The following is a 17,877-nucleotide window of genomic DNA, read 5'->3' on the forward strand; positions in this document are numbered from 1 at the left end:
TGGAGTGCTCTAGCAGAACAGAAAAGCCAACTTGCTGAGGTGATTCTGTCCTCTTTCAGTTGCTGACTTTGGCCAGACAGGTGATGTGAATGTTCACACTGCCTGTGGAAATCTTAGAACCTGGGGTGGGTGGTGCGGGGCTGGCTCCTCTAAATGCACTTCCGCGGTGGAGGCAGTATAAAAACACAGGCCAGACCTACACCGTCCAGAACGACAGCAAGGGACGTCGTCTGGAATCCGGTTTGGGGAGGGAAGCACTGTATGGCTGTGCACCACACTGCCGTCCATCCCACAGGGTCCCCTCACTAACCCCTGTTTCCCCTTCTTCCTCTTTTTCTTCCACGTGTATTTAGCGAGAGCTCGTGCTGTGGGCCTGCCTTGTCTGTCTGGATCCTTGGGCTTTTTGGGGAAGGGGATGGAGATTACTAGCTTAATTTTGCTTCTGAGACTCAGATTTTGCTTCTGTGACTGAGGTGGACCACATCCTCTAGAGGAAAGTGAAGGAAATGCCTCGTTGTCCTAGGGCTCTTCACTGATGTATAACCTCAGTATTTCCCTGCCCAAAAGATCATGCATTCGGTGTAGATTTTAAGAGACATTGGGAGTGGAATGTAAGCACATTTAATATTTTGAATGGGTCCATTCTCATCCTTGAAGCTATTCAGGTGAGCCTCAGAGAGTACCTTACTCTTCACAGGGTTTCCTTTTCCCTGAAGTTCTCTGCTAGAGGAGACCTCACTTAAAGGTTCCCTAAAGCTTCGGTAGAAAGGAGACAGGTAGGGCCTAGTCTGCTTTTGTGTTGGGCTACTCTCTGATACTATTTTTTTCCTTTAGATCTAGAGTTAACTTGTAAGTTCTTTAGGGATTTTAACAAGATTTCCTTTATCTTAGAAGTACACAGATTAAATTTCAAACGATCAGCACAATCCCACATTCTCAAAATGCTGATTCAGTTGTTTAAGAATTTAAGATAATGTTGAGTCTTTAACAGTTTGACATACTGTTCTGAAGTTGCCAAAAGGCAGAGTATGTTAAATATTAATACTTGAGCTACCTGACGCAATGTAAGACACCTAGGTTAAAGGCATAGATCCCTGCTTTGTATGTAATAGCTGACCTTGGGGTCACTTGGATCTTGAACCTCAGTTTCCCCTTTAAAGTGGAGGCAGTGGTAAGTGCCCCACCCCTCAATCCTTATGAGAGTCCTTGCAGTGAATGTTCTTAGGTGCTGGTGTGACCTGTTGGTCCAAGTAGAAGACTCTCAGAAGGCCAAGTTACTCAGTAGTCTCCTCCTCATCTGAGATGGCCATTTTCATTTGCAGAAATCATGCACCTACCATGTGCCAGTGGGTTTCTGAGAAACTTAGGTGTATAGTGCTTTAAATATATGAAAAGCCTTAATTGTAGGATAGCCTTAGTGTCTTGAGATGTATTTGTGATACTGACATAGCCATACTTACCCCAAACATTGGCAGCCCTGGAGTAGACTGTGCACATACTGCCACATACCAGACACTAGTTTCACTACCACAAATCAGGTGCTCCTGACTGATTGTGGGTAATAGTAATAATACAACTGAAAAACAAAAGTAGTACGTTTAAATGGATCACATCTTACTGCTGTATAAATCATAAATAGATCGTATAATTTTAAAAAAAATTTATGAAGAAACAGAGATAGTTTTTAAAAATAAGATAGAAAATGTGAGACTTGTTTAAAATGTTTCATTAAGTCAAAAATTCAAGTTAGCACTTCTTGCCTAGTGTCTTTAATGGCAGTTATACTTTTTGTGCCAGGAAGCCCTAGGCTTTGGCCAGGAGTTTGGAACCTATAGTGGTTTTGTGGGTTGAGTTCTAGGCCTGTGTGTCTGCTTTTGAGAAAATTCTTATTATTTGTTTTGTTTTTTCATTTCCCCCACCTCATCCGTAAAATGAGATTGTTACTCTATGGGCAGCTTTCAGTATTCTGTAGTAGACAGGATTTACGGCTAGAGTATTCCAAACTGAGACTCTGAAAATAATCCATATATTCACATGTGCCTTAGGAATGGTTTGTCCGCACATATATTTGTACACATAGACACGCACATACACAGACATACAGTCAATCCATATCTCTCTTCTGCCAGGAAGTTCTGCCATCCACCTCCCCGATACTAACCAAGTTAATAATTCCTGCTTCTGGGGTTCTTGTGTAGCTTGCATGTGCTTTTGCTGTTGCCTTTATTTTAATTTTTTCATTAACCTTTCCTACTAGTTTCTGATCCTCTAGATTTAGGATTATAGCTTGTTCCTCTTTGCAGTTCCCAATGCCCCATAATTATTTGAATAACTTTCCTTTATTTGCCAAGTCTCAGACCAGAGGGGACACTGTTGTATCAGCGTTGTCTCTGCCCTCAGGCGCCTGATCTAGTGGTCAGCCTCCAGCTCTTCATTTCCATACAGCCAGTGTGTGGAGAATCCTCTCAGCTCTTTGGGCAGTGGCTAACAGAGACTGGATTTGGTGTTTAAAATTAACTCGGCAAGTGTTCGTTTCCTTAGTGGTCTGAGTGCAGTGACTCAGAGCAGGGAAGCCTTTCAGAGGGGGCCACAGGTGCACAGTGTGTGTGGGCTAGGATGCTTTTGGTTACAAGTGACTGAAAGCCCAACTGAGAATCATTAGAGCAGTGGGGAAATGTGTCATTCTGCATGATGACGGGTCCTGACATAGGAAGTTTCCGGGATCTGCCAGTAGCTCGGAGCCGGAGTCTCAGGCATCTCAGGCTGTGTGTGTTGCCCCCTGGAGCTCTTAGCACAGGTACAGCTGCTGTACGCATGCACAGTTGGCCTAGCAGAGGGGAGTCGCTTCCTGAGCTCCTCTTCTGTTTTCAACTTTCATATTGAAAGGTTCAAACATACACATAAGTAGTGATAGTGCCATAAAGCGTCCCCATGTGCCATCAGCTCATTTGACAAGGCCAGTTCAGTTTTGCCTTTTTTCCCTCCTGCATCCCATTATTTTGAAGCAAAAGTTGGATTGTTTTGAAGCAAATCTGAGGCCACATTTATTTAACTCTTAAATATTTTAAAAGATAGACTTTTTTTCCCTTCAAAAACATAACCTTAAATAACATTGTCACCTCGTATGCCCCAAGAATCAGCAGTTCTCTCCTATCGTCAAACACCCAGCCAGTGTTCACTTTTCCCTGAATGTCTTTTTCCAAGAGCAGAGAAATATTTTCCAGAAGCTTTCCTACAGACTCCCGTCATGTTTCATTGTTGGAGAGTTGCGTTCCATGCTCCTGTGTGACCCAGCTGCTGGGAAGGGATTAGAATTATGTGACGGCCATACACTAAGCCTGTCCCTCCTGAGCTGAGACAAGCTTTTCTTCCCGGAGGTGTGGATTTCAGTACAAAGTCTGTGCTTGCTGATGAGGACAGGGCAGTGGCTGTAACAGAGGCAGCCGGTGGTCCAAGGCATCCTGACACTAGGAATTCCCTTGACTAGATAAGAAAAGCCTGAGTTCTGCCTGAAAACTTTTGATTTCATCTTCACAGCACCTCACCTCCCTTTTTGCAGGCAGGCTGGCAGAGGGTGGCATCCAGTGGGCCTCCCCATGCTGACTGCTGGCCCTCTTGTTGAGTTTGGTCACATTTTCAAAGCCTAAAACATCTTGAAACATATGATGACCATTGCTCATTCCGTGCTCTCTCCAGCTAGACAGAGCTCAGGAGGAGGGAGGAGCACCTCTGCTGCCGGCTTGCCAGAGCTCCCATGTGGCCCGCCACAGTTGTAGCCTGGGAGCTGGGGTGAGCTCTTGGGCCGGGCTGAGCTTTTGGGCCCAGCTGTGTGGGGTGCTGGGGTACCCATGCTCCAAGGCACTGGCTGTGGGGCTGTGCTGGGTTCTAGGAGGACAGGGTGGGTTTAGGGTCTCATCAGTTTATAGACTGCTTCCCTGTCCCGCACCCTAGGGCAGAAGCCTTCCTTTGAGTTTTTTCCTTTGCAGGAAGCCCTTATTTTGGCATCTGCATTAAGGTGCAGTGTGCTGGTAAGAATGTTGGCTTGCCCCAGAGAGGTAGGATTTTGGACCCCAGCCTGCCATTCCTGATCTGTGGGCCTTGGGCAGGTGACTAACCTTGCCAGCCTCTACACCCTCCTCTGTGCAGTGACTATGAGGAAGGAAGGAACAACATGGTCAGACGTTGGAGACCTTAGATTCTGTAAAGCACGCATATGAGACCTGGCAGAGCATGCTGCCTGTATGGGGCTCTTGTCTTTTTGCGGTCTTCATGGCCTGACACGTTGCGGTGCCTTTCTGGGGTGAGCCTGAGGGCTCAGCAGGGAGAGGCAGTGCGAGACCAGTGAGAGCCTGTGTAGAAGCGAATAGCTACATTGTCCTTCAGTCTCGGCTGAATGGCTTTTATTTAAACCTCTTCTTTATTAGAGTGTCCTACTTTGCAGTACCGAAGAATATCTGTTCATCTGCAGTTCTTCTGTAAAGAATAGTTTAGACCCCTAAATGCTATCTGACCCTGTAACTTTCTAGGTCTAAGGAACAATTATTTTAAAGGATAAAGATGTTGGTTTAAAAGATGTAGATAACACTAGCCAATGTGTTGATTGCGTTATAGGTACGAACTATAGGCCACAAACTGCTGGCGTAAAGCTGGTTTCAGCCTGTAGATGTGTGGGTGTGTGTATGCTTGTGCCTGCAGAGTGTTTTAATTTTATATTTTGAATTCAAATGATTTTATATTTGGGAGATTTATATTTTTAACTTGTCTTGAAAGAATAGAAGGTCTGGTACAGCTGTGCTTCCATTCCTCTGTGGCCCAGTGGTGCTGGCCCGTCTGCCTGAACCTCTGCACCTTATCCCTGTTCTGTCCCTGCCTCCAGGGTTTCCTGCCAGTGCCATTCGTCACCCTGCACTCAGCCTGCTGCAGTAATTCATTCCTCATGTCACTGCCTGGCCTGTGTAGGCATTTCAGTTCATTTTCACGTAGTAGGCCTTCAAATATTTGTTGAATGAAACTGTTATTTCTTCCAGTCCTCAGAGCAATCCTCAATTTACAAAGGAAGAAATTGAGACCAAAGGAGTTCTAGTGTTTTGTCTAAGGATACACAGCTCCCTAAATGGCCAAGTAGGTCCTTAAGTCTACTTATTAATAATTGACTCTAAAGCTAGTAATTTTTCCAGTAAATCTCTTAAACATTTATGGCCCAGACTTTCTAAGATTGTTCTTTAAAGAGATCACCCATTGAGATTTGCTCTGAGCAGATGTGTTATCCCTAGAAAATAAGCAGTGGCGATACACGTTAATAATAATATTCAAGTTGTAGTAGCATTGACTACTTCTGTAATATGTGCATTTTTCTTTTTTTGTTTTTTTGAGACAGCATCTTGCTCTGTCACCCAGGCTGGAGTGAAGTGGTGTGATCTTGGCTTACTGCGATCTCCACCTCCTGGGTTCAAGCGTTTCTTGTGCCTCAGCCTCACGAGTAGCTGGAACAAACAGACAGACACCACCATGCCTGGCTGATTTTTTCTTTTTATATTTTTAGTAGAGACGGAGTTTCACCATGTTGGCCAGGCTGGTCTCCAACTCCTGACCTCAAGTGATCTGCCTGCCTCGGCCACCTAAAGTGCTGGGATTACAGGCGTGAGCCACTGCACCTGACTGCATTTTTCAATGTAAAAATGTTTCCTAACATTAGAAATTACTTTTTTTCCCCCCAAAATAAACTGATAATCTGTGTTTGTCAGCTCTGGCTGCCATAACAAAAAGCTGTTGACTGAGTGAGTTAAACAACAGAAATTAGTTTTCTTACAGTTTTGGAGGCTGAGTTCTGGTTGGGGCTCTCTTCCTGGCTTGTAGATGGCTGCCATCTCACTATGTGCTTATATGACCTGTTCTATGTGCCTACACAGCTCTCTGGCTTCTCTTATGAGGACACTAATCCTCTAATTTTAGGGTCCTGCCATCATGACCTCATTTAACCTTAATTGCCTCCTTTTTTTTCTTTTGTTTTTTGAGACGAGGTCTCACTGTGTCGCCCAGGCTGGAGTGCAGTGGCGTGATCTCAGCTCATTGCAACCTCTGCCTCCCAGGTTTAAGTGATCCTCCTACCTCAGCCTCCCAAGTAGCCGGGATTACAGATGTGTGCCACCATGCCCAGCTAGTTTTTGTATACTTTAGTAGAGACGGGGTTTCACCATGTTTGCCAGGCCAGTCTTGAACTCCTGACCTCAAACTCGCCTGAACTCGAACTCCTCAACTTGAACTCACCTGCCTGGGCCTTCCAAAGTGCTGGGATTATAGGCACGAGCCACCATACCCGGTTACCTTCTTTTTCTAAAAAAAAAAAAAAAGCCTGAGTCTTGCTTTGTCTCTGAGGCTAGAATGCGGTGGTAGGATTATAGCTCACTGCAGCCTCCAACTCCTGAGCTTGAGTGATCCTCCTACCTCAGGCCCCCCAAGTAGGTGGGACTGTAGGTGAGTACCAACTGGCCCAACTAATTCAGAAAAAATTTTTTTGTAGAGGTGGGCGCTCACTTTGTTGCCCAGGCTGGTCCCACACCCCTGGGCTCTGGCTGTCCTCCTACGTTGGCCTCCCAAAGCACTGGGATTACATGTGTGAGCCTCTGTGCTCGGCCCTTAATTGCATCCTTATAGGCCTTATCTTGAAATATGTTGGAGAGTTAGGGCTTCATCATTTGAATTTTGGGGGCACACAGTTCAGTCCATAGCATGAGGTTTTGGGGGACAAGATAATATAGCCTAAGATTTGCCTTTTTCCACTGGAAGAGATAAAAATTATGAGTAAAGTTACCTGTCATGTAACACTGCAAAATCAGAGGGCTACCTTCAGTATTTCAAACTGTAAATTTTTGTTTGTATTCCTACTTCTTTTCTCTCCATTCTGCACTACCTTGATGTTGTACTCCCATCTTTGCTTACTGAATTAAGCACAGCCTCCCCCAGTACCACCTGGCCTTGGTTCCATTTTATATTTTAAAAATGTTTTTCTTCCTACCTTTTTAGTTGCAATTTTTTTAACGTACAGAGAAATTGAGTGTATTTACCAGTTAACATTTGTCACATTTGTTCTGTATCTCTGTGTATACACATACATACATATACAGACACACACTTTTTTCTTGAACCATTTGAAAGTAACATGCAGATACAATGATTTTTTTTTTAGTTTTTTTTTTTTTTTTTTTTTTTTTTTTCTGAGACAGAGTCTCGTTCTGTTGCCCAGGCTGGAGTGCAGTGGCACGATCTTGGCTTACTGCAAACTCCGCCTCCTGGGTTCTCCTGCCTCAGCCTCCTGAGTAGCTGGGATAACAGGTACATGTGCCACCGTGCCGGACTAATTTTTTTGTATTGATAGTAGAGACGAGGTTTCACCATGTTGGCCAGGCTGGTCTCGAACTCCTGACCTCGTAATCTGCCTGCTTCGGCCTCCCAAAGTGCTGGGATTTTAGGCGTAAGCCACCGCGCCCAGCCTATAACGATATTTTAAACCCTACACGTATCAGTGTGTATCATTTAATAACAAGGATATTTTCTTATATAAACTCGTCATTTTTCTCACCCTGGAAATTTAACATTGATACAGTGATGTGTAATATACAGTCTGTATTCAAATTTTCCCAGGTTAAAAAAAAAATCTACCCTGTCTCTCACACCTTATTTCGTATTTCATGCTGCTTTCTTAGTTTGTATCTGGTCTGGCCAGACTGGTGTACTTCCTCTTCCTGAAGCATGTGCCGTACATGTCTGCTTTCGTGCCTTTGCACAGGCTGTGTCTTATTCGGAATCCGCTCATTCCATCTGGACCTGGTGAAATCCTGCTGTTCCAAGCACTTTGCAGTGGTTTTTCCTCATATGGCATCCCTTGACATCCCCTAATGTGTTTGCTCCCTTCTTTAAACCGCAAGCTCTTTATGCTCTTGAATAATGTCTATTGCATCATGCCCTGTAATGAATGTAGAATTTTAGGACTTTTTAAAAATCTCCTTCTTAGGACTAGGGGCTTCTTGAGTATGGAACTTCATATAGCCTGTACTCTCCATTTTTGTTGCTCATTAAGTATTTGTTTAGTTGACTTAAACCCAGAGTGTTTCACATGGTATTTTATTTTTAGTATAATTTATTTATTTTTAGTGTTGTTTCTTAATTTGGAAAGATGGTCTGAAAATTCCAGTTTTCTGAAAGTATCTTAAAGAATGCAAAGAACTAAGGATATGGACTTTACTGTGTATATAGGGATGGGGGTCCCACAGTTTTACTACCCTTTGACATTGTATCAGCAAAGTGAAAACTGTCAAACATGGCTTTCTCTAGACAAATGTATATAAGGATTGTATTCACAGTTCCACTGGTAAAATGGTGATAAATTGGGGTGGTATATGGCCTGTTGTCTCCCAGCAGGACTTGCTGGGGGATGACACAGAGCAGCTGTAAGATCTCTTCTTTTATATCTAGGTTCGAGATGCAGCAATAAACAGCTTAGTGGAAATTTACAGACATGTAGGAGAACGTGTGAGGGCAGATCTCAGTAAAAAAGGATTGCCACAGTCCCGGTGAGTGCAGATTTTTTCCTTTCTTCTGCTCTACCCCCCATTCTTTTCCAGTTAATATCTTGATTTGCAGTACTTTTTCTGTTGTGGTTATTTTATTCAAAGAATATACGGTTAGAGGGTAGTTGGAGATTTTGTCCAGATCATACATCAGGGGTCCCCTCCCATTCCACTTCCTCAGAAATGAGACTTTCTCACCCAGACTGGCCAGGTGCCATGCCACATACTGATTTTAAAAGCAATTGGTATTGAAAAATTCAGCACTCTTACAGTTTTATGGTTCTATATCTAAGATTCTGTATCTATATCTGTACAGACAGCACTTAGTATAGTAGGTGCCTAGAATACATTTGAATGAATGAAGCCATTCCAGGATGTGTTTGGATAAAAATTCTTAAGTTATAATTTTAGAAATCATGTTTTAAATGTAACTTTCTGTTTTCATGTCATTCTCAGTGTGTATAATTCCATGCAAAGGGATCAGCATCTCATCAGACCCAAGACAACTGGAGTCCAGAAATGTGACTTTGTTATAGTCCAAATTTTTAAAATAGTGTAATGATCAGATATGTATAATTTTAACTGTGATGGAGAAACTTAACACCAAATTAATTCCAAACTTTTACCCTAGGTCATTCCTTTAAGGGGGAAAGTAGTGTTAAAATTCCAGACAGAACTGGAGTGGACTCACAGGGCAGCTTATCTGAGCCTGTCATTTTGTCCATGCAAACCCCAGAGGCCTAGAGACATGAAGTGACTTTTGAGAGATTACACAGCTACTAAGAGTCAGAACCAAGTCCAAAACCCTGTTCTTCGGACTTACCTTTAATTTTCTCTGCCCTGTTTCACAAAATAGTTGATGGCGTACTGGGTATCTGGAAATGGGATGGAATACTGAAATATACAGGAGTTAACTGTCTTGATGTCTCCAAGGCAAATATGACAGCAGTGGGCCCCAGACCCTCAAGTGGCGGCTCCACGGGCAAACAAGTGGACTATGTTTCCTTGTGGCTGAGAGTCATGCCTGATCTGGAATTGCTCTCACCATCTGTGCACAGGATGATTAGATGGGAATAAAACTACTTTTCATGTTCTTTACGAAAGATAATCTGTGAGAATAGTTTTTTGTTTTTTGTTTTTTTTAATTCCTTTGTTTTGTGAACCTCAGCCTTCTGGTCTTTGAATATACGGTGAGAACACAGGAGGAAAAAGAACTCAGCAGCAATACTGAACAATCTCTCAGGGAAAATTGGAGGGCACAGATGATCAGGGAAGGCATGATATCAAGGGAAGGGACTGTTAAATGACGAAGTCACCATGGTTGTTCAGGAAACAGGTCTTGAGAGTGAAACTCTGCCCTGCTGCAGGGCTGGCCTCACGCCATGCTGTGTAACGTGATGTGACCCCAGACCGTGAATCCACCATTTTACACAGTTTCCATCTTAACAGGAGGCTTCCTCTGTATGTTTGGAAAGTAACCACAGCAAACTAGCAAATCAGGGAGAAACGACATGGTAGAACCGAGGTCTAGAGAGGTGAGAGTACAGGAAAGAGTTCATGCAGCCAGCCTGAGACTGCTGTCCTTAGAAAGGCCTGCTTACAGGCCTGGCCCCAGGCTGGTGTCTAGAAATGTGGGTTTGGGGAGGGCCCCCACCATTCCCAACAAGTGGGATAAGAGTGGCTCACTGTGTCAAACTGCACAGCACAGTGTGGTTTATGCTGGATACCTGTAACCTCTCTGCCTGTTGGTCCCTAAAGCCTGTTTCCACCTGGACTGGCTGCCTTCACTGCCTCTTGGAAACCCATCATCCTGACATCTCTTTGTCATACTGGGTCTTTGCTTCACCTTTCTCGGCAGGTGCATCTGCTGTTTCTTGGAGACCAGGCCTTTTCTTTCTTGGTTCATTCATTCATTCATTTGTTCATTTGTTCATTTATTTAATTTTAAAAATTATTTTTATTTGTTATTATTATTTTTTGAGGCAGGACCTCACTCTGGTACCCAGACTGGAGTGCAGTGGCATGATCGTTGCTCACTGCAGCCTTAACTTCCTGGGCTCAAATAATTGTTCCACCTCGGCCCCCCAAGTAGCTGGGACTAGAGGTGCATGCCACCATGTGTGGGTAATTTCTGTATTTTTTGTGCAGATGGGGTTTTGCCATGTTGTCTAGGCTGGTCTCAGGCTGATTTTTTTTGAGTCACTGATTCACTCTCTTTACTTGTTAGAGGTCACTAATTCAATTTCTCTACTTGTTAGGGGTCTATTCAGGTTTTCTGTTTCTTTTTGAAGCAGTTTTGGTAGCTTGGGTCTCTGTAGGAATTTAGTCATTTTATCTTGGTTATTTAATTGTTGGCATATAATTGTTCATAGAATTCCCCTGTAATCCTTTTATTTTATTTTACATGCTCAGCAGTGATGCCTTCCCTTTCAAGGTTTTTATTTGATTAATTTGAGCCTTTGCCCCTCTGGTCAGTCTGGTTAAGGTTTGTCAATTTTTGTCTTTTCAAAGAACTAACTTCTGGTTTCATTGATTTTTCTCTTTTGCCTGTTGTATATATTTTGCTTATTTCACTCTAATCTTTACTTGTGATTGGTTTGATGTACTTGTCTTTTTCCAGTTTTTTAAGATGGTTATTGATTTGAGATCTTGTTTTAATGTGGACATTTACACCTATGAATTTCTAAGTACTGCTTTAGCTGTATTCCATAAGTTTTGATATGTTAATGTTTTCATATATCTCAAAGATTTTCTAATTCCTTTTTGTTTTCATTTTTGAGTTGTTACTTAGGAGTGTTTATTTGATTTCTACATTTTTTGATTTCTCATTTCTTTTTGTTATTAATTTCTGATTTTATCCTATTGTAGTTAGAAAAAATAATTTGTATGGTTTCAGTCATTTGAAATTCTTTTCTTTAAATTAAAAACATTTTTTCTGAGACAGAGTCTCACTCTCTTGTCCAGGCTGGAGTGGAGTGGTACAATCTTAGCTCACGGCAACCTCTGCCTCCTGGGTTCAAGCGATTCTCGTGCCTCAGACTCCCAAGTAGCTGGAATTACAGATGTACACCACTACACCTAGCTAATTTTTCTAATTTTAGTAGAGATGAGGTTTTGCCACATTGCCCAAGATGGTCTCGAACTTCTGCCCTCATGTAATCTCCCTGCCTCAGACTCCCCAAGTACTGGGTTTACAGGTATAATCCACCATGCCCGGCTTGAAATTTATTGAGGCTTATTTTTGTGGCCTGGCATGTGGACTCCTGGATAATGTTCCATGTATGCTTGGAAAGAATCTGTAAGCCAGGCCCAGTGGCTCATGCGTGTGATGCCATCCCTTTGGGAGGCTGAGACAGGATTGCTTGAGCCCAGGAGTTCAAGACCAGCCTTGGCAATGTGAGACCCCATTTCTACAAAAAAATAAAAAAATTAGTTGGGTGTGGTAGCATGTGCCTGTGGTCCTAGCTAGCTACATGAGACACTGAGGCAGGAGAATCTCTCCAGCTTGGGAGGTTGAGGTTGCAGTAAGCTGAGATCGTGCCATTGCACTCCAGCTTGGGTGACAGAGAGAGACCCTGTCTCAAAAAAAGAAGAATCTGTATTCTGATACTGTTTGTTTGAATATCTTATAGATGTTTGTTCTAGTTGGATTATAGTGTTATTGAAGTCTTTTATTTTCTTGTTGAGCCTCTTTCTGGTTTTTAAAATCCATTAAGGAATGTACATATTGAAGTTTCCAGTTAACACTGGTGAATTATGTATTTCTCTCTTCAGTTGTCACTTTTTGCTTCCTGTATTTTGGGCTCTGTTCTTAGATGCATATATGTTCATAACTGTTACTATTGTAACAATTATTTACATTAGGTATATCTCTAATGCTATCCCTCCCCCCTCCCCCCTCCCCACAATAGGCCTCGGTGTGTGATGTTCCCCTTCTTGTGTCCAAGTGATTTCATTGTTCAGTTCCCACCTATGAGTGAGAACATGGGGTGTTTGGTTTTCTGTTCTTGTGATAGTTTGCTGAGAATGATGGTTTCCAGCTGCATCCATGTCCCTACAAAGGACACAAACTCATCCTTTTTTACGGCTGCATAGTATTCCATGGTGTATATGTGTCACATTTTCTTAACCCAGCGTGTCACTGATGGACATTTGGGTTGATTCCAAGTCTTTGCTATTGTGAATAGTGCTGCAATAAACATACGTGTGCATGTGTCTTTATAGCAGCATGATTTATAATCCTTTGGGTATATACCCAGTAATGGGATCGCTGGATCAAATGGTATTTCTAGTTCTAGATCCTTGAGGAATCGCCACATCGTTTTCCACAATGGTTGAACTAGTTTACAGTCCCACCAACAGTGTAAAAGTGTTCCTTTTTCTCCACATCCTCTCCAGCACCTGTTGTTTCCTGATTTTTTAATGATTGCTATTCTAACTGGTGTGAGATGGTATCTCATTGTGATTTTGATTTGCATTTCTCTGATGGCCAGTGATGATGAGCATTTTTTCATGTGTCTGTTGGCTATATGAATGTCTTCTTTTGAGAAGTGTCTGTTCATATCCTTTGCCCACTTTTTGATGGGGTTGTTTGTTTTTTTCTTGTAAATTTGTTTGAGTTCTTTGTAGGTTCTGGATATTAGCGCTTTCTCAGATGAGTAGATTGCAAAAATTTTCTCCCATTCTGTAGGTTGCCTGTTCACTCTGATGGTAGTTTCTTTTGCTGTGCAGAAGCTCTTTAGTTTAATTAGATCCCATTTGTCAATTCTGGCTTTTGTTGCTGTTGCTTTTGGTGTTTTAGACATGAAGTCCTTGCCCATGCCTATGTCCTGAATGGTATTACCTAGGTTTTCTTCTAGGGTTTTTATGGTTTTAGGTCTAACATTTAAGTCTCTAATCCATCTTGAATTAATTTTCATATAAGGAGTAAGGAAAGGATCCAGTTTCAGCTTTCTACTTATGGCTAGCCAATTTTCCCAGCACCATTTATTAAATAGGGAATCTTTTCCCCATTTCTTGTTTTTGTCAGGTTTGTCAAAGATCAGATGGCTGTAGATGTGTGGTATTATTTCTGAGGGCTCTGTTCTGTTCCATTGGTCTATATCTCTGTTTTGGTACCAGTACCATGCTGTTTTGGTTACTGTAGCTTTGTAGTATAGTTTAAAGTCGGGTAGCATGATGCCTCCAGCTTTGTTCTTTTGACTTAGGATTGTCTTGGCAATATGTGCTCTTTGTTGGTTCCATATGAACTTTAAAGCAGTTTTCCAGTTCTATGAAGAAAGTCATTGGTAGCTTAATGGGGATGGCATTGAATCTATAAATTACCTTGGGCAGTATGGCTATTTTCACAATATTGATTCTTCCTATCCATGAGCATGGTGTGTTCTTCCATTTGTTTGTGTCCTTTTATTTCACTGAGCAGTGGTTTGTAGCTCTCCTTGAAGAGGTCCTTTACATCCCTTGTATGTTGGATTCCTAGGTATTTTATTGTCTTTGAAGCTATTGTGAATGGGAGTTCATTCATGATTTGGCTCTCTGTTTGTCTGTTACTGGTGTATAAGAATGCTTGTGATTTCTGCACGTTGATTTTGTATCCTGATACGGTCCATCAATACTGAATTTATTGAGAGTTTTTAGCATGAAGGGCTGTTGAATTTTGTCAAAGGCCTTTTCTGCATCTATTGAGATAATCATGTGGTTTTTGTCTTTGGTTCTGTTTATATGCTGGATTACGTTTATCGATTTGTGTATGTTGAACCAGTCTTGCATCCCAGGGATGAAGCCCACTTGATCATGATGGATAAGCTTTTTGATGTGCTGCTGGATTCGGTTTGCCAGTATTTTATTGAGGATTTTTGCATTGATGTTCATCAGGGATATTGGTCTAAAATTCTCTTTTTTTGTTGTGTCTCTGCCAGGCTTTGCTATCAGGATGATGTTGGCCTCATAAAATGAGTTAGGGAGGATTCCCTCTTTTTCTGTGGATTGAAATAGTTTCAGAAGGAATGGTACCAGCTCCTCCTTGCACCTCCGGTAGAATTCGGCTTTGAATCCGTCTGGTCCTGGACTTTTTTTGGTTGGTAGGCTATTATTGCCTCAATTTCAGAGCCTGCTATTGGTCTGTTCAGGGATTCTACTTCTTCCTGGTTTAGTCTTGGGAGAGTGTAAGTGTCCAGGAAATTAACCATTTCTTCTAAGTTTTCTAGTTTATTTGCGTAGAGGTGTTTATAGTATCCTCTGATGGTAGTTTGTATTTCTGTGGGGTCAGTGGTGATATCCCCTTTATCATTTTTTATTGCGTCTATTTGATCCTTCTCTCTTTTCTTTATTAATCTTGCTAGCGGTCTATCAATTTTGTTGATCTTTTCAAAAAACCAGCTCCTGGATTCATTGATTTTTTGGAGGGTTTTTTGTGTCTCTATCTCCTTCAGTTCTGCTCTGATCTTAGTTTATTTCTTGCCTTCTGCTAGCTTTTGAATGTGTTTGCTCTTGCTTCTCTAGTTCTTTTAATTGTGATGTTAGGGTGTCAATTTTAGATCTTTCCAGCTTTCTCTTGTGGGCATTTAGTGCTATAAATTTCCCTCTACACACTGCTTTAAATGTGTCCCAGAGATTCTGGTATGTTGTATCTTTGTTCTCATTGGTTTCAAAGAACATCTTTATTTCTGCCTTCATTTTGTTATGTACCCAGTAGTCATTCAGGAGCAGGTTGTTCAGTTTCCATGTAGTTGAGTGGTTTTGATTGATTTTCTTAGTCCTGAGTTCTAGTTTGATTGCACTGTGGTCTGAGAGACTGTTTGTTATAATTTCTGTTCTTTTACATTTGCTGAGGAGTGCTTTACTTCCAACTATGTGGTCAATTTTGGAATAAGTGCGATGTGGTGCTGAGAAGAATGTATATTCTGTTGATTTGGGGTAGAGAGTTCTGTAGATGTCTATTAGGTCTACTTGGTGCAGAGTTGAGTTCAATTCCTGGATATCCTTGTTAACTTTCTGTCTCGTTGATCTGTCTAATGTTGACAGTGGGGTGTTGAAGTCTCCCATTATTATTGTATGGGAGTCTAAGTCTCTTTGTAAGTCTCTAAGGACTTGCTTTATGAATCTGGGTGCTCCTGTATTGGGCGCATATATATTTAGGATAGTTAGCTCTTCCTGTTGAATTGATCCCTTTACCATTATGTAATGGCCTTCTTTGTCTATTTTGATGGTTTAAAGTCTGTTTTATCAGAGACTAGGATTGCAACCCCTACTTTTTTTTTGTTCTCCATTTCCTTGGTAGATCTTCCTCCATCCCTTTATTTTGAGCCTATGTGTGTCTCTGCATGTGAGATGTATCTCCTGAATACAGCAGACTGATGGGTCTTGACTCTTTATCCAATTTGTCAGTCTGTGTCTTTTAATTGGAGCATTTAGTCCATTTACATTTAAGGTTAATATTGTTATGTGTGAACTTGATCCTGTCATTGTGATATTAGCTGGTTATTTTGCTCAATAGTTGATGCAGTTTCTTCCTAGCATCGATGGTCTTTACGTTTTGGCATGTTTTTGCAGTGGATGGTACCAGTTGTTCCTTTCCATGTTTAGTGCTTCCTTCAGGATCTCTTGTAGGGCAGGCCTGGTGGTGACAAAATCTCTAAGCATTTGCTTATCTGTAAAGGGTTTTATTTCTCCTTCACTGATGAAACTTAGTTTGGCTGGATATGAAATTCTGGGTTGAAAATTCTTTTCTTTAAGAATGTTGAATATTGGCCCCCACTCTCTTCTGGCTTGTAGAGTTTCTGCCGAGAGATCTGCTGTTAGTCTGATGGGCTTCCCTTTGTGGGTAACCCGACCTTTCTCTCTGGCTGCCCTTAACATTTTTTCCTTCATTTCAACTTAGGGTGAATCTGACAATTATGTGTCTTGGAGTTGCTCTTCTCGAGGAGTATCTTTGTGGCGTTCTTTGTATTTCCTGAATTTGAATGTTGGCCTTCCTTACTAGGTTGGGGAAGTTCTCCTGAATGATATCCTTTAGAGTGTTTTCCAACTTGGTTCCATTTCCCCCCCTCACTTTCAGGCACACCAATCAGACGTAGATTTGGTCTTTTCACATAATCCCATATTTCTTGGAGGCTTTGTTCATTTATTTTTCCTTTTTTTTTCTCTAGACTTCTCTTCTCACTTCATTTCATTCATTTGATCTTCAATCATTGATACTCTTTCTTCCAGTTGATCGAGTCAGTTACTGAAGCTTGTGCATTTGTCACGTATTTCTCGGGTCATGGTTTTTATCTCTGTCAGTTCGTTTATGGCCTTCTCTGTATTGATTATTCTAGTTATCCATTCTTCCATTCTTAAAGATTTTTAGTTTCTTTGCGCTGGGTGCGTAGTTCCTCCTTTAGCTCTGAGAAGTTTGATCGACTGAAGCCTTCTCTCAGCTCGTCAAAGTCATTCTCCATCCAGCTTTGATCCGTTGCTGGCAATGAGCTGTGTTCCTTTGGAGGGGGACATGTGCTTTGATTTTTTGAATTTTTTGAATTTCCAGCTTTTCTGCCCTGCTTTTTCCCCATCTTTGTCATTTTATCTGCCTTTGGTCTTTGATGCTGGTGATGTACCGATGGGGTTTTGGTGTGGGTTCCTTTCTGTTTGTTAGTTTTCCTTCTAACAGTCAGGACCCTCAGCTGTTGGTCTGCTGGAGATTGCTTGAGGTCCACTCCAGACCCTGTTTGCCTGGGTATCAGCTGCAAAGGCTGCAGAAGATAGAATATTGCTGAACAGCGAGTGCTGCTGTCTGATTCTTGCTCTGGAATCTTTGTCTCAGGGGTGTACCCCACCATGTGAGGTGTGAGGTGTTGGTCTGCACCTAGTGGGGGATGTCCCCCAGTTAGGCTACTCAGGGGTCAGGGACCCACTTGGGCAGGCAGTCTGTCCGTTCTCAGATCTCAACCTCCGTGCTGGGAGATCCACTGCTCTCTTCAAAGCTATCAGACAGGGTCATTAATATCTGCAGAGGTTTCTGCTGCATTTTTGTTTTTTGCTATGCCCTGTCCCCAGAGGTGGAGTCTACAGAGACAGGCAGGCCTCCTTGAGCTGCGGTGGGCTCCACCCAGTTCGAGCTTCCCTGAGGCTTTGTTTACCTACTTAAGTCTCAGCAATGGCGGGCGCCCCTCCCTCAGCCTGGTTGCTGCCTTGCAGTTAGATCTCAGACTGCTGTGCTAGCAATGAGGGAGGTTCCGTGGGCATGGGACCCTCCGGGCCAGGTGTGGGATATAATCTCCTGGTGTTCCATTTGCTAAGACCCTTCTAAAAGCGCAGTATTAGGGTGGGAGTG

General features: G+C 42.3%; 1 protein-coding gene across 34 annotated transcripts in view; it reads left to right on the plus strand.

Moving 5' to 3' along the window:
* The window catches only part of CLASP1 (cytoplasmic linker associated protein 1), a 307,430-nt gene that overhangs the window by 123,399 nt on the left and 166,154 nt on the right, over positions 1 to 17,877 (plus strand). For 33 of the 34 annotated variants that reach the window (XM_021923495.2, XM_009185059.3, XM_021923484.2 and 30 more), the window contains one exon: positions 8,473 to 8,570. The exons of the other annotated variant lie outside the window; for it this stretch is intronic. In XM_021923495.2, coding sequence (XP_021779187.1) covers positions 8,473 to 8,570 — 98 coding nt within the window. The remainder of the gene's footprint in view (positions 1 to 8,472; positions 8,571 to 17,877) is intronic. 34 annotated transcript variants of the gene reach the window in all.

The sequence above is a fragment of the Papio anubis genome, chromosome 10 (assembly GCF_008728515.1).
Source record: "Papio anubis isolate 15944 chromosome 10, Panubis1.0, whole genome shotgun sequence".
Lineage (NCBI taxonomy): Eukaryota > Metazoa > Chordata > Mammalia > Primates > Cercopithecidae > Papio > Papio anubis.